The sequence below is a fragment of the Lathamus discolor genome, chromosome 2, assembly GCF_037157495.1.
Source record: "Lathamus discolor isolate bLatDis1 chromosome 2, bLatDis1.hap1, whole genome shotgun sequence".
Taxonomy (NCBI): Eukaryota; Metazoa; Chordata; class Aves; order Psittaciformes; family Psittacidae; genus Lathamus; species Lathamus discolor.
The window spans coordinates 40,884,241-40,907,777 of record NC_088885.1 but is presented as its reverse complement, the minus strand read 5'-3'; the positions used below and the strand labels follow the sequence as shown (position 1 = coordinate 40,907,777).

Sequence of the window (23,537 nt, the reverse complement as noted above, 5' to 3'; positions counted from 1 at the left end):
AACTGCAGGAGTTCCTGCGTGGTGAGGGATGAACAGTCCAGAAGTGATGTGTGGAAGGCAGGAGTACGGCTCCCTGCCACCGGGGCGAGGGGACCGGGCAGACCGGGACCGCGGCGAGGAAGAGAACGGATGACAGAGGTGGAAATCAAGAGGGTTTGACCCGGTACCGACCCAGGGAGGACTTTCTTTGGCCGCGCTTTGAAAATACCCTGCGAAACGGGTGAATCCTGGGCAGCTGCCCGGCGGGACCCCCTCGGCAGCCGGGGGAAAGACCCGCAGCATCACTCCCACTGGAGGACGCTTGCCGCTGGCTGTGCCTCTGCCTTCGGGTTTCACTGCCCTTGTCGCTAACAGAAAACCGGAGAACGTCGCCTTCGGGTGGAGCTCCCCGTAGCCCGCCCGGTGCTGCCGGGCCCCCGGCGCCGCTGCGAGCGCCGCCTTTGCCCCGTCTCCTGCCCGCGGGACGCCGCCGGCGTCCGGTTGGTCCCAGGCGGTGCCCGCCCGCCGGCACCGACCTGCGGCGAGGCGGTGTCGGAGGTTGTTCCGAGCAGCGCCAGAGGACAGACAGCTCGGGTTGGGCCCCTTGTCGTGCTCCTTCTCCTTCCCTTCCTGCACATCCCTGCATTCCTCCTGTCTCTGCCCGCCTTCTCCCGGAGAGAAGAGCTGCTCTTCACGCTCTCTCTCCTTTGCCTTCCCAGGGGCTGGATCGTTACTGCCTCTCCCCCGTCCCGGCCCGACACAAAGCGCTGCTTGGAGCTGCGGGTACCTCAACCAGGGAGGAAAATTGGGTCGGACGAGATAGAAACCCATCATTTTCCCGCTGGCACAGCACGCCCCTGACTCTTTGATCAGATGGCTTGTTGAAAAGCTCAGAAAAACGCAGCAGAACTCGGCTCTGTCTCCCGATCTATAGAAATGCAACGTCGGATAATGGAAAGGTTCTTCTTACATATACTGAGCTGAGAATTCTTTCCAAATAGAAAGGATTTCCGTACATTTGTAAGGGAACCCGTTCGCTATGAAGCTCCAAAGGAAAAAAACCCTGTGAAACCGGGGAGGTTGAGAGCGTAGCTTCCCAAGTAGAACATCAAGATGCTGTCTTTGATCGTCCTCCCGATTGTGCTTAGCAATACACACGCATCGCAGTGCCATCTGCCCAGGGTCAGCAGCAAAACAAAAGTTTCACATGGCAGCACAAACACTCTTGGTGGCTCCTGCAGCCCGGAGAGAGCTGCTGAAAGAGTTTGGTCTTTTTCGGACGGGAGATGTCAGATTGGGAGATGGTAAAATTGCTGTGACAACTCTGTAAACCTCGAAGGGAATTTTGAAAGTCCTCTTTCATTGCTTTATGCTTCATGGACACTCTACAAAGACCGATAATAGCTCCATTTTGATGCTAAAAGTTGTGATTATCAGCTACTTCAAGTACAAATAAGCTCGATTTGATCAATGTGCTAACGTACAAGCCTCTGCTGCAGGCTCAGGGCTCGTCTTTGGGTGAGCTAATTCAACCAGTACACTGTGATTAACCCATATAGTTGAAGGAATACTGCCAAAATAGACATGGAGAGAGATATCTTTAGATTAAGACTTATTTAGTTCCACTGAGGCTTTAACAGAAACCCAGCGCACCACAAGAACCTGGCTCCTGCCATCAGAAAAATCACATGCTTCCATTCCAAGGCAGTGCAGTTTAACAGGGGCCAGGTCTGAGGAAACAGGACGTGAAACCTGTGGCTGACTGGGCTGTGGGAACACACCGTTTGCTAATGTTCAGAAATAAGTCGGGGTCAAATAAAGAACAGCAAATGTTTCCGAGGGAGGCAACCAAAACAAATCAGGGCAATTTCTAGGCATTTTTTGTTGTTATTTTAGTGCTCTTTTGGTCACTAAAATCTTTTATACACCCAGAATGACTTCCAATGAGAACAAGATATTTGTCCTTTAACACCATATTACCAACAGAGGTCATCTGCTATTTTTCAATGAATTATCCCTTTTATTTGTTTATTTCTTTGATCAGCTATAAATGAAAGTTATTCATGTATATAAAACTGAAGTTTTTACTGTTGAAATTGAACTGTACATGTTTACTACAGGAAAAAATATCAACTCTTGTTTAACAAGACATTATACATCAATAAGCAAGAACCTTGTGGAGGATTTGCAATCACCTGGTCTATAAAAACAAGCAGGACAAATAACAGCAATTTATATGCAAAAGTAATGATTTAATGACTATAAGCAAGACAAAGCAATAAGAATTGTGCTTCTTTTGCAGACTGGAGACAATGAAATGTTTAACTACAATTTTCCCGTACAAACATGAAACAATATCCATATAGAATAAACACCCTCACAAATGTATAACTGATGGGTGATGAACACACACGAAGTTCGACCAAAGCAAAGCACAAACTGAAAAGTGTTCTGGGCTGTTCAGATTTTATGGTGGAAAAGTTCCTTCTACTGAGAAAAAAAAAACCAAAACCAAAATACCCTTAGAAGCCTCTAATAAAATGCACCTATTTGCAGGCCATTAAAGAGGAGGCATTCTCCATGATTTATCAGAAATATTAAAGTACCTGTTAAATTCCAATGAAGTTAGTACTGTACCATATACATATATATTAAAACAAATTTAGATAATATGCCTTCACCCAGCCACTTGCTGGTTCTGTAAAATTTATACCAAATAGGTTATGGCTTCTCTAATGATTCCGTGTGCTTTTAAAAACACAGTCCCACCACACCAAATCATAAAAAGGTAATCAAACAGGTCAAAAACTTCCATGTCCATCAACTTTTTTTTTTTTTCTTTTTTTTTTTTCCTTTTTTTTTCTTCACTGCATCACTTCAGCATTTGGTAAAGTAAAAATATATCACTTGGAAAAGAAAAGAAAACCAAGACAAAGCCAGTAAAATCCTTTCAAGATTGCCAATTGCCTTCCGGTTATATCAGAGACTTGGATGTGCTTTCCCGATACTGTAGCTCTCACACGCAAAGTGTTTCTTGCAGTATGAGCAAAGCTCAAACAGGCGGCATCTGCAAGGGTCGAACCAGTTTAGAAATTTAACAACCATATCATGAGTGCATGAAACACAATATTTTCTTTATAGTATTTATAAATATATCATACAATACTGTTTCCTGTTATGTCATATACCAATATGGCATTGTACAATAAGCATAATGCCATCTGATTCTTACAAAAGCGAATCATTTAAACAAGTCAGTAAATAAAACGGTAATACCCGCTTTTAGGCATACAGATTGTAAAACTGAAGTTTACTTTTCTTTTGATCGGTTCTGCGCAGCAACAGAGGAGTAAAAGATGCAACATAAGAATCAAAATGGCTAATACGCAAAAATTGTTATTCACAGTGACATGGCTACATATATGCATTATTCTATGCATATTCTTTCCGTTTTGTTGGATTTCAAGATGAAAAAGCACTTGCTTTCTACAGGTTCACGAAACAGCATAAGAACAATAACAATCGAAGAGAACGCAATGGAGGAGTTAGTCTGGATTAACAAACTACTTCCCGGGATTTGGATTGACTTCTGGAGACTCCCGAGTCCAGATGATGGGGGACGGAAACAACTCCGTATCAGTTAGAACAAGGTGAAGGTGTAACTTTTGTCTGTTTCCCAGTCCTCTGAAAACCATTTACATTTCAATCTTGCGTTTCCATTAACGTCCATCCTGAATGTCACCTAGTCCGCCTTTTATAGCCAAGTTCAGTGTCACTACAAAAGAAAGCAATTTGGACGAGAGTCACATGGATTAGCATCTATAAAGCTGTAATGGCATGGAGAGATCTATATAAAGAAGGGGTAGGGGGGTGGTAGCCTGGTTGGCACATCAACCAGATGAAGTGGCCGAGGAGCCATTTATCGATGTTTTCCGTGCTCTGTTGGTAAAGGAGGACTGGTGGTTACTGCTGGGGCTGCTGCTGGTGCCGTTCATGGTGCTGGAGATGTGGGGGAACTGGGGGTGAGGAGACTGGACCGGTGTGCTGGGGCTGGGCAAACAGGAGGAGGTGGAGGGGATGCCTCCCGCTGGGCTGCTCGCCTTGTCGCTCCCAGAGTCACTTTCCAGCTCCCCGCTATTATTTAAGCCTTCCCTCTGGTGACTGATCTTCATCCTCTTGCAAGTAGGTCGGACCCGGTATTTCAGGGGGAGAGGCCCATTCTGCAAGGCAAAGGGCAAACCCTGGTAAGCGCCCTCCCTGGGCCAGGCCCCACATCCCCCAGGAGGAGGTACACTAGAGTCAGATACTCACCCTCCTCCAGGTATAGATGTAGGCAATATCCATTAGGGTGTAGTAGTCCTTCAGAGGCTCCTCTTCGTACATCACATCAATCTGTTCAAGACATGAAACACTGCATTAGGGAGCGGGAGCACCCAGGTATTTACCCCCAGCATATGAACACTCTGAGGTGAAAGCAGCCCCGCTGTTACATATATCAGAAAACTGGGGGGGGGGAAAAGCTATCCCAAACCCAGCAGGGAATAGGGAATTTTCATATCTATTAGATAGATGTGAAGGAGCAACTTCTTGATAGCTAGATATTTACAGCACTCAGAAATTACAGAGTGTCACCAAAGTGCCTGGATAGATATTTTAAAAATAATGTTGATAATCCTCCATGAACATATTGCACGCACCAGAAATACTCACTGGAACTGGCTGCAATGAGAAAACGAGTGCTCACCAGCATCACTGGGGTGAGAATAGCAAGACTGATTACAAAATCAAAAATCCCTCTTTCCCCAGAGGTACCTGGAAAGTATTGGGTATATCCATTTTACTCCTCAGGAACTTTCTTAGATGCATCACTGTCATTGCTGCTGGGCAGCGCAAGTATCTTTTGTCATTCACCTAATGGCATAGTAGAGAAAGTCAGTCTACTCAGAACAAGCCATTACTCCCACCAAAATTGTATTCTCACATTTTACGTCATCTTTCAGAAAAATGCACTTTATTTAATGATAAGCTCTAATATAACAATTTCTGCCACCTTAGAAGGAAGAACAGAAATAAAGTGATAAATCACAGATACAGAGAAAGTAATGAAAAAGGCAAATGATTTTTTACATAAAGATTTGTATGTCATAATAAATCCCTTCTTGGGATATACATATATGCATTATGCATTGATTTTTAAATTAATTTTTATATATTTCTTAAAATACAATTTTTTTTGCAGAATTTGACAAAAAACCATATTCTGCTTTAAAGTTAATACTGCAGGCATTTTTTATTTTACGAAGTTGCTTACATATACAGCTGTATGAAGATGCTTTACCTCTTCTGTCCCTAGCACCATGACAGGAGGTGTGCTTCTCATGTTCTAGATACACATACCTAGGTCTTTTTCTCAGCTCCAAACCTGCCCAAAAAATGTGTGTGTGTATTACGCTTCCCCTGGAGTAAAGGAAAGTTATTTACCTCTTCCTTTGATTTTTCTTTCTCCTTATTTCCTTTCCGTTCCAGTCTGTGAGAAGAAATGAAACAATTACCACAAATAATAAATAGAGTTGCTCTCAGTCAGGCAAACATAAAATATTACCATTCTGGAACTTGCCTATTCTGGTCAAAGAATTCAATGGATAAGCTTATTATCTCGTCGTCTGTTATAATTCTTTTGTCTTCGTCAGCCACTTCTCCCCTGTCTTCATTAGAGCCATTGGCAGCTGCGCAGAAATTTCCACAATCATTTACATTTTGAAATTCAAATCAGGAAGAATGGCAATTCTCAGTAACAAGAAAAAAAATAAAAGAAGAAAAAAGATCTCCATAGTAAGATTATGAATCAAAGCTACCTAACTGTTAAAACAATAAACTTTTATCATGCTGAGTTTACTCCTTAAAATCATGTCACGGTACATGACATCATTTGTAAGTCAAAAGGAAAGAGCAAAGCATCTAGGTCAACGCTACATTTATGGAAGTGCAAAATGAGAAGCTTTTACCATCAGCCGATGGATGAGCAGCATAAAAATCCCTTCTTCTTTTCATTTCATCTAGATGGAAAAGCATAGATTGTTCTTTTAGTATTTACTCTGTAACTCCTGGCATTGACAGAGGACAGCAGCTCTGGTTTAGCTTTTCTGCTCTTGAGAAAAAGCCTGATTTAGCTACTTACTTTTGAAAAGGCCTGGTACTAGCTTGTATACAATATCTTGGAGAGTTTTATCTGACCTGGGGAAAAAAAAAGAACAACCTCAAAACATAAAATTAAGCAGACGAATCCAAGCGGCAGCTCCTCATTTATAATCTTTCACAACAGCGAGGCATCTTCTACAAACTGGGAGGCTAGTCATAAAAAGTTGACTTACAAGAGCTTATAAACAAACTAACACTGCTCTAAATACCGCCATAAACCGAAACTCATCTCTGCTACCACAACTGAAAAAGAACTTTCCTGGTCTGAAGGAAGGCCTTAAAAACTACATCTCCTCCCTAAAACACAAGGAGAGCGGAAAGTAACGCTGACAGCAAAAACAGTTCTGAAGGGAAAAGCATGCTTTAAAGGCTTTTGGGAAGTTTCAGCAAGAGTTTTCATGACAAGGGGCTATGGCAGGAGCAAAGCTTGTTTGGGAGACAGAGAAAGTGGAGGTAAAAACTGTCCGGCTGGTCCCCATGAGAATGGGGGAGAGGGCAGAGGCATTGCATCAATGCCTGGCGTATGCAAATAAGGACTAACAAAAACTTTCTGACTCCCATGCAGAAAAATCTTCAATTTCAATCAATGACAACACTCCAAAGAGAGAGCATACACACGAGTTAGCTTGTAAATTGACAAGCCTTTTCAGATTTAAATCGCAGACAGAGAGATAACATCGACAGGACTACCGCTGGTCTGCCCATATAAAGGGGAATACGAGAAGCAGGGTGCACGCTGCATCTTCCTCCTACCTTATATTCAAAAGTGGTCGAGTTTTGTGAACTTGGACATCGCAGATGGGACAATACTTGCTGGTCTCCAAGTAACGCACGATACAGGTCTTACAGACTGCAAGTCAAACACGAAAGCAGGGCTTTTTTTAGTGATGGCCGTAGGTGCCACTCAGCTGTGCATAGATCGAGGTGCGATTTTCTAAACTATGCAAGCTACAGCGAATCGTCCATTGTCAGCAGCGAGCTGCTTAAGCTAAACAAATACCCAAATAAGCTGCAATTACCATGAAAAGGAGACGCTCGGAGTACATATATTATTACTTTAACAAAGACTGTAGGGCCGTCGTCAGAAAAAACGGCACCGCGGACGGGCCCGCCGCTGCGGCGGAGGGGCGACGGGGCCGAGCACTTCGGGGGATCTGGGCTTGGAGGGGAAGAGGGGAGGGTGCTCCCGGGATGCCGGGAAAGGTGGGAAGCGGCGGGGAAACAACGCGGAGCGCCCGGTCGTACTTACAGGAGTGGAGGCACTCTATGATGGTTGTTGCATCAATGAAGTACCCGCCGCAGAGCACGCACATGAGATGGGGGTTTAGCTCGGTTATTTTGATTCTGGTGGTTCGGTGCATTTTGGCGTGGCGAGGGGCGGCTCTGGAAGACACACACACACAGAGGACCGATCAGCGGGGACCAGCGCGGCGGCGTCCCAGGTGCCGAGATCCGACGCGTCCCCTTCCCCCGTGCCGCCGCATCCCCCGGCGCAGGGGAAGACCAAGCGCGGAAGGCGGCGGAAGACAGCGGCGGCGGCGGCGCGGGGCCGAGCGGCGGCCGAGGGCCGGTCCCGAGGCCGGCGGAGTGCCCCGCACGGCCCCGCACCGCCTCGGGCCGGCCTGGGCGCAGCCCCGCGGAGGCGCGGTCCCTCCGCGGCACCCACCGCGCCGCTCCCGGGCGGACACCGGCTCTCCCCGCGGAGCGGCGGGGCACCGGCCGGCTCGGGCTCCCCGGGCGGCTCGGCGGCGATGCGGCGGGGCGGAGGGGAGCTCTGAGCGGGGAGCCGGCCGGGCACCGGGCTGCCGGCGAGCAGCACAAAGGGGAACCAGCGCCTCCCGGTGCGGCTGCCCTGGCATTTCCGGAGAGCGGGGAGGGGCGGCGGCGGGGGAGGGACAGAGGGGGGGACACGCACCTCGGAGCGGGGCCGGGCACCGGGGCGGCGGGGCCGGCCCGCGAGGGGGGTCCGGGCGGCTGCCGCTGCTGCTCGGTGCCGATCCGGATCTGCTCCGCTCTCCGAGGGGGTTGCTATAGCAACTTACACTTACACTTGGCATCCTGCCACCGCTGGGAACACACGAGAGCCGGGCGGGGGGGCGGGCTGGGGGGGCGGGCCGGGCCGAGCCGAGCCGGGCCAGGGGGTGGGACGCGGGGCCCGGGGGCTGGCGGAGGGGGGGGAAGAGCCGAGGAGCCCGCGGGGGTCTGAGAGCCCGGTTGCGAGGGGAGGGGGAGGACGGGGGTGGCGCGGGCGGGGTCCGGGTGCCGCAGCCCGGAGGGTGCCGGGGCGCGGTGCGGGGCAGCCGGGACCGAGCCTGGCTTCGGGGTCGCAGCCTGGAGGAGGCGAGCGCCAGAGGCTCCTCCCGAGCCTCGGCCATTTCGGATCCTCTCAGGGGCCTCTCTCCACGTCGACTCGGTGCGAGGAGCTGGTCTGAGATCGCTCCTCTCCCCCCTCCGCTCCCTCCGCCGCGCCGCGCTCCCGGGACCGAGCCCCCCGCGCCGCCGGCGGGGTGCCGAGCCCCAGCTCCCGCGCCGCGCCGCCGGCATCCCCTTTTCCCCATTTTCCCCTTCCCTCCTTTCTCTCTTTCCTTCCTTCCTTCCTTCCTTTCTGTCCCACCCCGCAACTCTTTCTCTCTCTCCTTCTGTCCTTCCCTCCCCTCTTTTGACTCTCGTTTGAAAAGCCTCCCGCGGACGAAGCGAGCGTGGTGCAAAGTTTTGCAAGAGGTGGAACGAGATTTGCAGCACCACTGTAAGGTGTTGGGACGGGAGAAAACAAGTCTCCGGATCCTTAAACAACCCCCCTTTTCGGCAATAAAGCCCACCAAGGAGGTGGGGGGAAAAGCCCAAACCGACTTTAAACGGTACATTAGTGACAACATGCGAAGGACCATGTGACCAGATCATTCCTAAAGCTAAATCAACACCTTGTCAACACAATGCAGCGACAAGAGTGAAAAACAAATGTCATTTTCACAGCCTGAAACCCATAAACCCCCATCGGATGCACTGGCACCAACATTAGATGCACACATACTATTCAAAATGAGAGGGAATAAGAGGCAGAGGGGAAAGTACACCAGGGAAAAAAAAAGAAAACCTGTCAGCCACGTCAATTGCAGAGTAAATTATTTTCTGTCAACTAGATCCTGAAAAACGTAACGTAAGAGCGCTGCTCCAACGCAAGCCCTCCATTTCCCCATGCCGGTGCTCCCAGCACACCGGCTCTTGCCCTGGGTCCCCACTCCTCCCGAGGCAGAGCTTGCGAGCCATCTCTCCCTGCAGCACCCTGCGGGCTGGAGGAGGCTCAGGATGCAGGGTGCTCCCCAGCCACTCGCAAACTTCGATGTTAAGCAAGGGAAAAAAGGAAAGAAAAAGGTGGTGGTGGGGGGGGAACCCCAACACAGCAAGCTTTCTGAAAGCTCTGAATTGCGGCCAAACTGCCCAGGACAGGGGTACAATATTCCTCAAGAAGTGTGCACAGCGCCAACGAGCGACCCTAGCCAGGAAACTTCTCTTGCTGCCGCAGGAGAACCCTCGAGCGAGCAGCAGAAAAAACTCCCCAGCATCAAAATGCAGCCGGCCAGCACACGGAGAGGCGAAGTGCAAGGAGCTCCGAGCCAGACCAGGTTCCCCGAGCTGCTCCTAGCCCCTAGTGTGGGAAAGCGAGACCCCTGCTGCATTGTACTGCGGTTTAAATGTCGCTTCCAGGGTCCCTGACCCTCCGCTTCTTACTACTAAACCGATACCGAGGGTTTGCTTTTCCCAGAGAAGGCAGAGCCCGAGCTCTTGCGCTCCTCCCTGAAGCTCCCAGCGCCCTGAAGCCGGCGGCTCTGGGGTCCCTTTATGTACTCAGACATGGGCAGGCTGCTTTCACGGTTCTGTGTTTTATTTGTTCAAGTCACTACCTTATAATTCATAAATATCTGAACCAAAAAACCCAGCAGTGACCGAGGTCACGCAAGCCGGCTGACCGAGAATTCCTTCCCAGCCCTGACAGACTGGGACAAACCTTTCAAGACATTAACGCGTTTACTTCACGCAGGCGTAGCCCCTTCCTAAATGGAGGGGGATTAAATTCAACCGTGAAACCTGTTTTGTCGAAGCAACCCCTAAACGCGAATTATTTATTGCCCAAAGTTAGCACGTTTCCAACGTGCTGAGAGCTATCTTTGCAATCAGTGATTTTCCCCAGCGAGCTGAACCAGGCGCCCAACTTCTCCCCAAAAGCCACCCGTACAGGCACACGATCACGCGTGTCTGTGCCCGCGGGTGTGTAGCAGGAGGGCAGCACGTTTTACTACACCAGCCTGAACTTAGTATTTCGGTACGAGGGAAACCCTTCCAGGCTTTTTTTTTAATGCTCGTGCTGATAATCAGCACGGCGAATACCAACACTTCACCCAGTCAATACAAACACCCTCTTAACCAGGACAATATATATTTACACACTGACACACGGAACAGCTAAACGTAAAATACGTGGAGATAATACTCGCTACAAGTAAACACCGCCAGCCGACTGATTATTTAGAGGCCTTAAACGGGTTATGTCAAAATGAAGAAAAACAGAGGTGCATTCTCCTCCTAGGAATCAGCTACATTATTAAAAATCTATAAAGGCAATAAGCTATCAAACCTCGCTTGACAGGTCTGTAACAGAAAATACATACATAAAACCTAGAAACATTGCTCAGGTAGGTCTGTGTACTTTGCACCCATCTCTTCTCGGAAAACTCTTCACATCAGGAATAAAGCAGCCGTCATTCTGCATCTTCACTCACTATCAGTCAGAGCCACTTTTACTATCGAGCCTGTTACTACTCCTTCGCTTCAGAATGGCCCCATATGTTTCAAAGGAGGGGATGGTGCTTCCTTCAGAGAGGGCACACAGAACTGGAATATATCTGCCCAGCCCTCTAGCAGCGAGAAAAGCCCTGAATATTGGCAACAGAGTGCAAAGGGACCCCAGCCCCTTAAATCACCTCTCTGGAACTAGGTGAAGAACACGATCTGCCTACTTAAAAAATACTCTAAAATGTGAATTTTGTACTATCTAAGTGACCAAATAGGTCATGCCTTCGTGTCTCTGGCAAATCGCAGCACCAGTCTCTCAGTTTCCAGGACGCACTGCACAGGGGCACTGAGAGTAGTTTTACTGGACTCTGTTTCCAGAATCTCCCTGGTCTTCGGGACAGCCCCCTAAAATAAGTTGCTCTGACCACTACAGACCACGCCAAAAATAATAATAATAATAAAAAAAAAAAAATGGGGGGAGGGGGGAAATCCTTTTCACACCAGGCTTGCCAATGGGCACACACGGCCAGGTTTTCCTCGACTTTTCTGGAGAGTGCAGGAGTGAACCAAAGTTTCTCGAGGCTGAAAAGTGACTACCTCACTTCCATAGAAATGCGATTTTTCTGCTGATTTTTACCTCATTATTCGCAACTATTCGCAGTAAACACAGAGGAACATCCCGCGTTCTATATTGCCAAGGCCACGCAATTCCAAGAAACACACACGAGCAACTTTCCAGGGCTGCCCATAAGCAGCACGAGGAGCCCACTCGTGACACCTCTAAGATGTGACAAAGGATTTCACGTAAAATTACCCTGCCCGGGCTCAGGAGAAACCCGAAAACACCAACCAGAGAAAAGAAATGCAGAAATCCCCCCTGCGTCCCACAGACACATCACCTTTGCTCCAGAGGCTCCAGCAAACCGCACGCCCCAGCTCCCCAAGATCGCAGCCAAACTGCTGCCCTCGCCCCCCCAGAAAAGTTATTTCTCTGTGCTGACCACCCCCCTCCCCTCCCAGCAGGCAACCCCCCCCCAAACTTCAGCATTTAGAGCAGAAATGTAAGAGGAGACATTGGAAACAACTGGGAACCGCCATCTTACAACCCATCCAATTTCACACAAGTACTTGTCCAACTTAAGTTAATAACATTTTATGCTGGGCGCCCCGACGCCTAACAACCCCTCCAGGAGGATCGCTACCCCCCGCTGGCTCTATCTCTATAAAATGGGCGCGTTATCTGACATTTTAACCTCCCCCAGACACATTTCTTTCGGGGAGGACTGAAATCACTTGACCCAGGCAGCTCCAGATTTCACGACCGTCCCTGTTTAATCAAAATCTGCCTTTAAACAAAGAGCGCTGAGGCCGGGCTGGCAGCAGGGTCTGGAAATATAAATATTCTCCTCGGGGGCCATGTGCACAGAAAGGTTTTAGGGGGCGTGTGGAGAAAGAAAGGAACTAAAATTTGCAAATGTGGGTGCGCAACGCGAGCGAGTGCACAGGCTGCTGCTGCTGCTGCGTGTCTATATGTGTGTGTGTGTGGCTGGAGCAGCCTGTCAGCGCTTTTCCCATACGGAGAGCTCGGGGGACACCTAGGCTCCCCTTTGCAGCCCCCAAACCGGCCGAAAACCGCCGCCGAGCCCCCTTCGCCCCCCGCCCTTGGTAAGGCGACACCTCGCTTCATACGTACCCGGAAAACGGAGCCGGTGGGTGATGATCGGGGCGGCCAAAAAAGACAATGAAAGTTAAAAGTCGTTCAGCAGAAAATGAATGTGAGCCAAGCGGCCATCTTGAAACGAACTGCAGACGCTGTCAATTGCAATAAGCTTATTGCCGCCGCCGCCGCTGCGCTCCGCGCATTTTAGTTACAAAACACCCGGGTTTCCTCCGGTCGTCCACCGGCCCTTCTCGCTCCCTCTCGCTCTCTCTCCCTCCGAGTTCGCCGCCCCGGCGGCTCAGGCGCTGGGAGCGCAAAGTCTCCCCGGTCCGGATGGGTCCTCTCTCCACCAGCCCATTGTCTCTCCCTCTGCCCCCCGCTCCGCCTCGCGGCCTCGCTCGCGTTCCTCTCTTTATTACTGCTGTTATTAGTACGAGTATTATTGTTGTTGTTATTTCATAGTTGGTGGCGGGGACCCGGGGAGGGAAGGAGGGCGGGCGGGCGGGCGGGCGGGAGGAGGGCGGAGGAGGGAAGAATGCAACGCTGAAGGCACACACTGGAAACTGACACCGTCCCCAAAATGGCTCGGAGTTCGCCCGCCCCGCCACAGTCACGTGGGGCGCCTCATTCCTTAAGGGCGGCCTGGGAATTAGCGGCGCTGCCGCCGGGGCCCGGCAGCCTCCCCGTGACCCAATCCCGCAACCCGGCCGCCTCCTCCCCCTCCGCCTCCCCCCCCCCCTCCCTCCCCCCACTCCCCTCCCCCGCCCGCCGCCCCCTCCCCTCCTTGTCCTCTCCCTCTCTCTCCTCCCTCCCCTCCCCCCGGCCCTGCACGCGCTCGCCCGCGCGCCGCCGATGCCTCCTTTTCCCCGCCGCGCCTCCCGCCCGCCCGCCCCGACCCCCGGCCCCGATCCCGGTCTCTCCTCTCGCCCCCTCCCGCAGCAGCCCGACGCCTCCTTCCCCGCGCCCCCTCCGCCCCTCCCGTTCAGCCCCCTCCGCTGCCGCTCCGCGCCCTCACCGCCCATCTCTCCCCCCCACCCCCCCCCCCAACCCCGAGCTGCCCCTCAGGTCCCGCGCCTGAACCGCCCCCCCCCCCCCCCCCCGTCGCTCCCCGCATTCGACGTGGTGCGCCCGCCGCCCCGCCCGGCGCTGCCCTCTCCATCCCCGCCTCGCCGCAGCCCCTCTGCCCGCACACCCGCCGGCCCCGCACCCAGCACTTGTTACGTCCCGCACGCCGCGGACCGAGGCCCCCGCGGGGCACCGCGCCGCGGCCTCGCGCCTCCGCCGCCTCGTGCGCGCTGCTCTTCGCTCGCACGCGGCGCCGGGGCTCGGCGGGGCCGCCGGCGTCGGGGCGACGCGACCCCTCGGGGCCGCGCCGAGGCTTCCTCCGCCCGAGCGGCGGCGTCGCGGGCACCCGGGTGTCCCCCCGCCTCCGGCAGACGGGGAGCACCGGGCGCTTCCACCGCAGTGGGCGGAAGGGAAGCGGGGAAACCGGCACTGGTGCTCTTCGCCGCCGCGGACAAGACGCCGCCCGCAGCCCGGGAGAGGCGCAGCGGAGCGGGAAGAACCCAGCTCTACGCCGGGCGCCGCGGCAGGGCGAGGCCCCGGCCGCCGCCGCGCTTCTTCCGCGGGGCCGCTGTGCCCCCGCCGGCAGGTGCGGGCGTGCTCCGCAGCGGCCACCGGCGCCGGGGCGGCCCAAGGCGAGCGGGAGAGGACGCCAGCGGCCCCGCCGGCGAGCGCGGAGCGGCCCCGCGAGGGCGGGAAGACGCCGTCGGGCTGGAGCCGACAGCCGGCTCCGCTCGATGCTGCGGGCTGCGGCTTTTCGTGGGGCGCCCCGGCCCCGCAGGCAGCTTCCACAGCTCTTCTTGCCTCCGCTGCCGGTACAGCCGCCGCTCTTGCACAGGATTCAAGACTGGTTGGGGCGAACTGACAAAGCGCTGTGGACAACGGAGCAAACGCGCCGCGCTAGCGGCAAGGGGGGACGGGACTTCGGGCTCACAGAGCCGGTCTAACGCTTAGCACCTTACTGTTAGGTACAGCTCGTTCACCCACAGAGCATGCAGAACAGGAGCGAATAAACTTTATTAGAGCCCAGAGAAAAATAATCAGTGACCATTCTAAAAAATGCACAAAAGGAAAGGGAAGGAATGCTTTGAAGACATGTCACGTAGGCAAATATTTAACACAAGTTAATAGAAAAAAAAATACCAAGTGCGGTCATAAAACCCCAGTTATTTCACTTAATTTGCGTCCAAGGACTTTTTTTAAAAAAAAAAAAAAAAGAAAAAAGGAAGAGTTTTCATCAAGAGCTGAAAGACATTTGTCATTTAGAAGACACTCCTAGGAATGAGAGCACTTCAACTCAGGGGGCTGGCACCTTCCTTCAGTCACATCTGAGACGCTCTTTCTAGACTTTTTGCAGCATCTTTTAGTTTTCCAACTAAATCCTAAGAGATGAAACACTGCCTTAGAACATACATTTTTTTGTTAAAAGGTCAGCTAAAGGAGAATAGTATTTACATGCATACAGAGACAGAGAGAGGCAAGGAAACCAGCACCTCATATCACAAAGAAATGTTGCAACTGATGAACAATGCCAGCAAGCCATTAAACAGCTCCCTATTTTACCACGAAGGAAGAAAAGCAGGAACTGAAGGAACACACCTTTTAATGTGCATCATCTACTGAAATGGATCACTATTCTCAACACAAAGATTTCCTCAGTGCCTTTAGGATGGCTGAGCTGACTCTGCTTTGTGCTTTGAAGTACTACAGACATCTCTAAAACACTGAAAATATTTTGAGTGCAATTTTGTACTAGCACCATTCCCCAGCCAAAGCACCTCAGATTTACCTAAGCCAGCAACCGACCAAGAACACCCATTAGGAAGACAAGGACAACTTTGAGACACGCATTGAAGAAGTAGAGGTGTAAACCGTAAGTTTTAATATCTCACTTTTTCTTCCTCTCGCCAAAGCCCCCTTCCCAACCCTCCACAGTTTGGTCACTTCCAAGCATTACAATACCTCCATTGTTCAGTTACACATTTAAAGCGCTAAACAAAGATCAACATTTGTTTCAGGACATTTCTTACATGTCATTTACACCACTGAAGAGCCTTCAGTTCGTTCTCTACTTTCAATCACGCCACATTTAAACCACTGATCCAGCTTCTTTAATCATTTATCCAAAGCATGGGAAATTAGTTTCAGAAAAATGATGTGTATATATGACTTATATATATATATAAAACTTTTAAGAACATATAAGTTATGAAAACAGACAAGCTATTTATGCACACATGTAAAACACTCCCCATGCAACTAGAATCAGTTACTCTGCAACTTTGAGAAGACAGGAAAACTACACTTGGGTAATTTTAATAGAAAATTCTCCTCTTCTCTCCTGGTACTGGATATAGATTTTTTTTAATAGTAATATATATTATTTCAGTTTGGCAAGTTATTAAAAACACTTACATCCACAACTAGAGCCAAGTATAGAAACAATGATAAAGGAAAGAAGTACCTGTAACTGCTCCATCGTGCAACTAAAGCTAACATCTGGGTGTGATCCTGAATCACTGTTCTGAAGAAAAAAAAAACAACCCAACAAACAACAATGCCCGTTAAAAAAAAATAAATACAGTGAAACTGCATTTTTTCCCCTGAGGGTGCTGGGGGTACAGTACCTCCTCTACATTTAAGGTCACCAAGTAGGAAGGCTGGTAAGTTTTATGAAGTTGATTGTTCTAAATGAAGGCCAAAGAACACAGGAAAAAGTCAGGTCACAGCACAGAAACAGACTAAAGAAACCCCTCAATGTGTTAAATTACCTTGATCTGATATTCCAAGCTCCAAGACACATCAGTTATATGGAGAGGAGATCTGCCTATGCTGAAAGACACAACAGTTACAAGCTCCCTACACTACAAGAGAATGTCACTTTCTCAAACTGTCCACCAATAAAGAACCTTTTCACCACCCTTGTAATACTTCTTGAGAAGTTCAGAAAGTTTTCTTAATAGTAGAAGTATGAAAAGAAGAGGAAAAGTTTCAAGAGCTCTTTGCTAAAGTTTGTTAAAAATGTGAAATTCATTTATTTTTTTTTAATGGAACAGTATTTCTGACTTTAACCACCTACAGCATGCATAGGTGTTTTCCAGGACAGTTTCAAAGTAGCTGTAATTGCAACTACGTATCTGTGCTGACTGACCTACCTTCCCAATAGGATTTCCAACGCATCCTTGTTTTTCTGGAAGAAAAAAAAAAAAAAAAAAAAAAGATAAAAAATTGCTGAATAAATTCATATGAGAGAAAGAAAACATAAACATGTTAAAATTGGTTTTAAAACCTGATATTCGGTGCAAAACTGTTCTATTCTCTCTTTATCCAGTTTACAGTCTTCTAGACATGTGCTAGAGGGAAAAAGAATTTATTAGCTTTCTGTTAACATTAGCTCAGCAGCACAGTTTAAAGTAACAACCGCTAGAAAAAGGGGGCAGCTTTGAAGTATGAGTACCTTATAGCAGATATGTCGGCTTTCTGCTTTCCTGCCTCCAGAATACACATGACAGCCGCAGCATGGCAATGTTTTAATACCGTGGGGTCAATATCTTTCAGGTCCGGATCGTCTAAAGCAAATGAATTACTGATGACACACTTACATGCCAAATCCCAGCACACGGTACCAAGAGCTGCTGCTCGCCCTTTGAACGGTACCTTTCCCACAAAACTTTTAAAATGGAACACATGTGGGGGCTTGGAGCAAAAAAGGACGGAGCAAGTAGGCAAAGTGCGAGGAGGAGGAAGAGAGGAGCTGAAGCAGTGGCTGGTGCAAGCCGTGCCAGGCGGGGCTGACCGGCGCTGCACGCCCCGCCGCCTCGGTATCAACTTTGCATTAAAAAAAAAAAAAAAAAAAAGCTAAAAAAAGGAAAAAAAGGGGGAAAACCTCAATTTCCTCCCTCCTGAGCCAGGTCCTCTCCGAAGCCTGTCGCCAAAGGCGAGCAGCGGAGTCAGAGCCCCCGGCCAGGCGGGGCACGGTGGCTGCCCGCCGGCCCCGGCCGCACCGACACATCCCTCCCTCCAGCCGCGATGTCATTAACACCGCAACATTAACTGCGCGACCGCGTACCCCCACGGCGGGGTGGCCGTAGGGAGCGTCTACACGCGAAATAAAAACGCCGGCGGAACGGAGCGCCGGCGGAAAACCACCTCTACGCCCTGCTTCACGGACACGAGTACGCGGGGCACCCCGTCCGGGACCTCCCCCCCCCCGGCCGGGAGATTTAAGGTCGACAGGTTTAATCTTTACCGAAGTGTGCGCGCATTAGCGATGACACCCGCGCAGCGGCACCCTGGAGCCGTTCAGGGGCGACTCCCCCCGTACCTATGCGCCGAGCGTCGGGATACCCCACAGCACAGACACGCGTGTGCACGCCGCGGAGCACAGCGCGCTCCGAGCAGCTCCGCGGCCCGCCACGCACACCGCCGCGTCTCGCCGCGCCTTACCCAACCCTTCCCGGCAGTGCCCTAGGAGGAGGCTGCGGAGGGCGGCGCGGAGCAGAGCGCAGTAAGCGCGGCGGGGGAAGCGCCGGGGGTCGCCCAGCAGCCGCCACCCTCCCTGCGCGTACGCCGACAGCTCCATTGTGGGCGCCGTGACCTTCGACACGCGCCCACGTGACGCGCGCGCAGCTGATCGCCGCCACGAGGCGGAGCCGCCGCGGCCGCCGCTGAAGGAGGCGGCGGGGGGGGGGGGGGGGAAGCGGGAGGAGGTGCCAATCGTAGGGGGCCCTCGACGATCGGCGGTTCCTCCCGCTCCCCCCCCCCGCTAAGGGATTTATTTCTGGATAAATCCTTCAAGTGCCTGTATATCATTAAATCCCGAAAGTGCTTGTATGGGGAATGCGTCTTTAATGCTATGAAATCCCCAAATTCAGGCGGTACGTTTTCATCTACCCGCTGAAAACGTCAGGGATAGAATCCGACGCCTTTCCCCATGGGTTATTTTGCTTTGGACGTGTCTACCTGTTGCAATGTATTTCCCTGTCCTGTCCCCCCTCATTTTTATAGATCTGTGTACAGAACCACATTATCGCTTTTTACCTGTAGTTATGGGCAGCTGAATTTTGAGCTTAGAATCAAGGTAATGCCATAACTAATATTGCTGTAGGGTTTTGGTAAAGGCTTTCCACATTTTTGAACACCCATAAAATAGTGAAAGATAACACAGCCTTCGCCTTCGCGGTGATACAGCGAAGACCTACAAATGCTATCTAAAAACATTTCCACCTTAAGCAAGTTAATTCCTTATGTGAGATGTTAACCTGTTGTGTTTCCATTTTGTTTTTTTACATAGTGAAACATTGTCGTGGTTCTCAAAAGAAGTTAATGTTACACGTAGGTAATGACGTGATATGTGTTTAGATGTCAGCTAGGGACCAAGTTAGGACTGATGTAATAAAACATATGTAAAGGCCTTACTGTGTCATGACGTATACAACATTTGAAGCTGAAGTATACAAAATGTTTTACATCTCACCTTTTTATATGCACTTGGCTATTCAGGACGGACAAGAACATTACTGCGTAATCTGGCCTTCTTTATTGAACAAATGCTTCTACTGTATATTTCTTAAAGGGGAATTCAATGTTGAGAGCTGCTCAGCCTATTAAATATGAGTAAAAGCTAAAGGCCTCTGCCAGATTCATGATTTTAAAATAACATCTGTGTAGTGCCGTTTTTTCCCACCACGGACACATATCAGACAACAGAAAGTGCAAAGCCAACCGACTTTGAAAATGATTGCCAAATATGTCAAATAATAGGAAAACAGAACATTTCCCCCTGTAAATGTTTAATGTTAATTGACTTAAATAGCTCACAGATAGCAGTACTTACAAAGTATATTCCAGAGTACCTTCATGTAAAATAGCAAGTGTAGCCTGATCTTTCAATCATGTGCTGACCTGTGCTGCAATCTATTTGCAGGTTGACGGTGCTGTCAGAGGACCACACTCCTTCTTAGAAATGAGCTTTGAACAAGCACACATTTCATTTCACCTGAACTATTCATGGTAATTGCGTGGTAGCTGATTTAATCAAAAAGCTGTTAGGAATTTTTGCATATGTACCCAGCTCTCACTAATTACAATCAGTCATCTAAGAGCTCTGTCTGGCTTTGGAAGCCAGTTCAAGTTTGGGTTGCAGCAGGAAGGGTAAGATTTGACTTTGTCACATCTCACCTCATCACATTTTGTGTCTATTTGAATCATGCTATATTTGAGATCACCACTGTTGGTTTTTTTTTCTTTTTTATTTTTTGTGATATTAATATAGTTCTATTACATACACCCAGCTGCCCGCTTGGCCCAGAGGCAGAGCACAGCAGGCAGGTGATTCTACCTTCCCCATTTCCCGGCATCATGGCTTGTCTGGACACTGTGTTGTAAAAACATGCTTTTGTATACCTAGGTCTCAATTCTGCTCAAGTCAAGGTCAAAAGGAAAATCATGCTGGTGCACGGGATCAGGCCCTTAATTCTAACACACTGTGTATGTACAATATTAGACCTTATGATACTGTGAAGAACAAATGCTTAGAGTTTTGGGGGTGCGATCTGAAGTAATAACACTGGCTTGAGACTTCAGCATAAAACTTAATACCACTGAATTGGTGATCTCTGAGCTTGAAAGTTCTGGCTGTCAGAAGCCCTGGTAGTTTTATTTTGCCAGAAGCAAGAAAGGCATGGCAACAGGCAGACGGGTTGACAAAATAAGGCTTTCTCTATCTTTTGGTATGGTTTTCAAATATAGACATCATACCTAAGAAAAAGCAGCATAAAATGGAGAAGAAAAAGCATAAAATGGAGGAGAGGACAAAGCTCTGACCTGTAGAATTACAAAGATAAAAAGACTAAGGCAAAAGGATAGTCACCCCAAAAAAGTTAGAAATGTACACATAGAGCATGATTGCATGTTACGGAGATTTATTCTTCAACACCCCATAACCTTTATAGCATATTGAAATCTATACATTAAAATCTAGTTTTTTTAAAGGCAAAACAACTGCTAAAGATTCATTGCAAGATTATGTATGTTTAACTAGTTTATATCACAAAATTTACATTTTCAGTTCCCTTACCCAGCCTCTCAGCCTGACTTTTTTCTTTCTCTCTTTTTCCCTCCAGGAAGGACATAACGTGGATTCAGACTGTCAGGTTACTCTCAGATTTTACTACTTGTGCATAGTGTATGCACATTTTAAACCCCTGTTCATTCCAAGATACGCTAAGCTGTATATTGCATAAAGAAGTGATGAAGGAAATGCATTAATACTTGAATATTAATTACTTAATTAATCAGGGAAACAAACTACCTTGCTCCATGCAGGCTAGTATTTTTTACAGCTTGCGCTTTGTTAGTCAAGACAAAATAATGCAACTGTTTAAAATGAAGGGGAATCACTTAACGAGTCCAGCGGGCTAATTCATAAAATCTAAGAATGGCATCAGTATTTCTGAAGTCCCCGATTAGCGATGTTTCTTCCATGTATTGCTCTTCACAGAGGTTGAAGAGAGTGATTTGAGATGATACTCTAGCATCAGTTTTCTGCAGAATTACTACTGACTTCCAGGAGATTCATACATACATTAATGGAGCATCCCTACAACTTTTAAGTCAAATAGAGTCTTCTTCATTATAAAATATATTTTACTGTATAAAATGTTTGAAGCAGGTAAGAAAATTTCTCTCATGTCATAGGCACAAAAATGCATGAATATGGTAAATAAAATACCACCTCGAACCAAGCTATTATGTGGATTATTTATTTGGAACTATTTCTGTAGGTAGTCCTCCTGTCTGGCAAGAGTGCAGTAGTTGTCACATATTTTAAAAAATACTTACAGATTTTTTTGGTATGTCTTAATTTCAATAAATGCATTGTTTGGCTACAGACAAGCACTATTCAATAAAATATACCTCGTTCACAGATAGTTCTGATTAACAGTGAAGAGAATTAGCTTTTTAATTAAAAATGTGAATGCTCTTGGTTTATTTCAGTAAGGTAAAACCTATAGTAGCTGAATACATTTTTGTTCAGGTATTTAATATCTTTTATTCTGTTTTAACCTGAAAAACATTTTTGCTACTAGGTAGCATTTTTGGAATTAAGTGACATTAATTTATTGAACAAGAGGAACTTATATATTTACCTTTTGGTCAGCTTTATTCAGACTTGATTTTATCTTCTATTTGTCAAAACTTAGCCTTCCAATTTTCCCCTCATACATGAGAAAAGTCACATATTCTTAGGCTGTAAACAAAAATATAAAATGTAGAGCTTTCACATTTAAATTATCCATTTTCAAGCTATTACTATTTCGGTCCTTATGTAAGTACTCAGGAACACAGGCAACTAGAGAAGTACCACTTGTGTAAAACATCATTGCTCCTCTATCAATACAGGGAAATCTTGCATATTATAAAAGTTCATTTTCCCCCTTATGCTGCTAAATCATAAGTCAGGTCAGAACTCTAAAAAAAAAAATTTAAATTTGTATTTTATTTTGTCAAATAAAAAAAAAAATCACAGGGAGAATTTGTAAACTTTGTGTCCAAGATCACACAAAAACCTGAGTAATAAAAGGATGTAAGGGTTTCAGCATGTGAGCAAGTATCACTGCGATGTACTGGATAATACATCCTGCAGGATAGAAGCTTTGTCTTTCTGTGTATTTTAACATACGTTAAAGTGAAAGTCCTATATCTAGTAAATTTCTAGTCATTCTCTTTCTCTCCCAGGGAAATAAAGCTATGCAGTTCATGATGTGTTGGCTCCTTCTTAAGATAAAACTCTGGTGTCTTTAACTGAATTCGTGGAGATTTACAAATGAGGCCTACGACGTAAAAGATGCAGCCTTTAATGTCGGATGGAGAAATACAAAGATTCCTGCTGCTTTAGTGGAACTACTACTGTAATTCCATGTCTAGTCCTGTGTCGCAGATGAACATAGTTTGTTATGCTCACAAGAAAAAAAACAACTAGGAAATGCTTTTTAGCTATTATATTGGTATTCTCTCTTTGCAAGCAGCATTTATTGGTAGTAGCTTTTAAATGGAAATTGTTGCTACTCTTCAAATGATCTTTACATTTAGGCTTATTTTTTTAAGATTTATTGCCAAATGTCTAATCTGCATTTGCTTTTAAACAGTAAACCAAACACATTTGAAATTTGTCAATGTTTTAAGCAAGTCTTTTTACATGTTTATATACCCGATGGTTAAGATTGTAGCCTTGCTGGTGGAAGCCTGTAAGGATGATATTATGCTTGATTGTCAAGAAGCATTCACAGTCTGTCACATTAGTGCTACAGATGTGCACAGAACAGTAATTATTATAAGCTGACATTCAGCAAATGTAAGCAAAAATAGAAAAACCTCACAGGAAAATTAGGCTGCATGTTTTACATACTATTTGTCTCCGGATGTTTAATGTCCAGACACTAAAATGTTATTTAGCGTAGCACCTAATTGGTAAAATAATTTTATACTTATATAACAAATAGAAATGTGATTTTCTTAGCTCTGCACTTAGCTTCTTATCAAGGTAGATAAATACAGAAATACGAACAACAAGTTATCAGTAATCCAGTTATTTAAACAGATGCATGGTATAACATTTTTAATTCTCTTTACACAGTTCAGCAGTACCAAGCAGCAAAAGTACTTAAATCTTCTAACTTAATATGCAGTTTTCATTAAAAAAAAAAAAAAACTGGTTGGAACAGATATTACAAAAAGAATGAGCACTACGTGGCTTTTCTTTTCTTTTTTTTTTTTTTCTTGAATTAATCCTGCTGTTTCATGACCACATTTGATTCTGGTCATAAAGCAAGGCTTGCATGCCAAA

At 47.7% G+C, this 23,537-nt stretch overlaps 2 protein-coding genes across 5 annotated transcripts; both read right to left on the bottom strand.

Moving 5' to 3' along the window:
• Positions 1–2,206: 2,206 nt before the first annotated feature.
• On the bottom strand, positions 2,207–13,287 carry BMI1 (BMI1 proto-oncogene, polycomb ring finger). 3 transcript variants are annotated; one of them, XM_065666554.1, is made up of 10 exons: positions 12,662–13,287; positions 7,427–7,560; positions 6,931–7,027; positions 6,158–6,213; positions 5,985–6,035; positions 5,597–5,705; positions 5,461–5,506; positions 4,792–4,890; positions 4,291–4,371; positions 2,207–4,199 (listed from the first exon to the last, which is right to left on the bottom strand). In XM_065666554.1, exons 2-10 carry the CDS (start codon positions 7,536–7,538, stop codon positions 3,870–3,872), a joined length of 981 nt encoding a protein of 326 aa, XP_065522626.1. In that variant the 5' UTR covers positions 7,539–7,560; positions 12,662–13,287; the 3' UTR covers positions 2,207–3,869. The 3 variants fall into 3 exon arrangements, with proteins under 3 accessions (XP_065522626.1, XP_065522628.1, XP_065522627.1); XM_065666556.1 differs by lacking the exon at positions 12,662–13,287 and adding an exon at positions 8,093–8,231; XM_065666555.1 differs by lacking the exon at positions 12,662–13,287 and adding an exon at positions 7,844–7,923.
• A 1,396-nt stretch (positions 13,288–14,683) lies between these two features.
• On the bottom strand, positions 14,684–18,323 carry COMMD3 (COMM domain containing 3). Of its 2 annotated transcripts, none has more exons than XM_065666558.1 (8): positions 18,137–18,323; positions 17,148–17,259; positions 16,980–17,043; positions 16,846–16,880; positions 16,462–16,522; positions 16,318–16,377; positions 16,155–16,214; positions 14,684–15,072 (listed from the first exon to the last, which is right to left on the bottom strand). In XM_065666558.1, the coding sequence occupies exons 1-8, from the start codon at positions 18,270–18,272 to the stop codon at positions 15,013–15,015; spliced, it is 588 nt and encodes a 195-aa protein (XP_065522630.1). In that variant the 5' UTR covers positions 18,273–18,323; the 3' UTR covers positions 14,684–15,012. The 2 variants fall into 2 exon arrangements, with proteins under 2 accessions (XP_065522630.1, XP_065522629.1); XM_065666557.1 differs by lacking the exon at positions 14,684–15,072 and adding an exon at positions 15,084–15,799.
• Positions 18,324–23,537: the final 5,214 nt, after the last annotated feature.

Coding starts and splice junctions, on each gene's coding strand:
- BMI1 (XM_065666554.1), bottom strand. CDS start 7,538: ATGCACCGAACCACCAGAATCAAAATAACCGAGCTAAACCCCCATCTC. Junction 7,028..7,426: donor CATAGAGTGCCTCCACTCCT/GTAAGTACGACC, acceptor TTTGACTTGCAG/TCTGTAAGACCTGTATCGTG. Junction 5,507..5,596: donor GAATTCTTTGACCAGAATAG/GCAAGTTCCAGA, acceptor TTCTTCTCACAG/ACTGGAACGGAAAGGAAATA.
- COMMD3 (XM_065666557.1), bottom strand. CDS start 18,272: ATGGAGCTGTCGGCGTACGCGCAGGGAGGGTGGCGGCTGCTGGGCGAC. Junction 16,881..16,979: donor AGTTTTGCACCGAATATCAG/GTTTTAAAACCA, acceptor TTTTTCTTCCAG/AAAAACAAGGATGCGTTGGA. Junction 15,800..16,154: donor GCACGATGGAGCAGTTACAG/GTACTTCTTTCC, acceptor AAATGATTAAAG/AAGCTGGATCAGTGGTTTAA.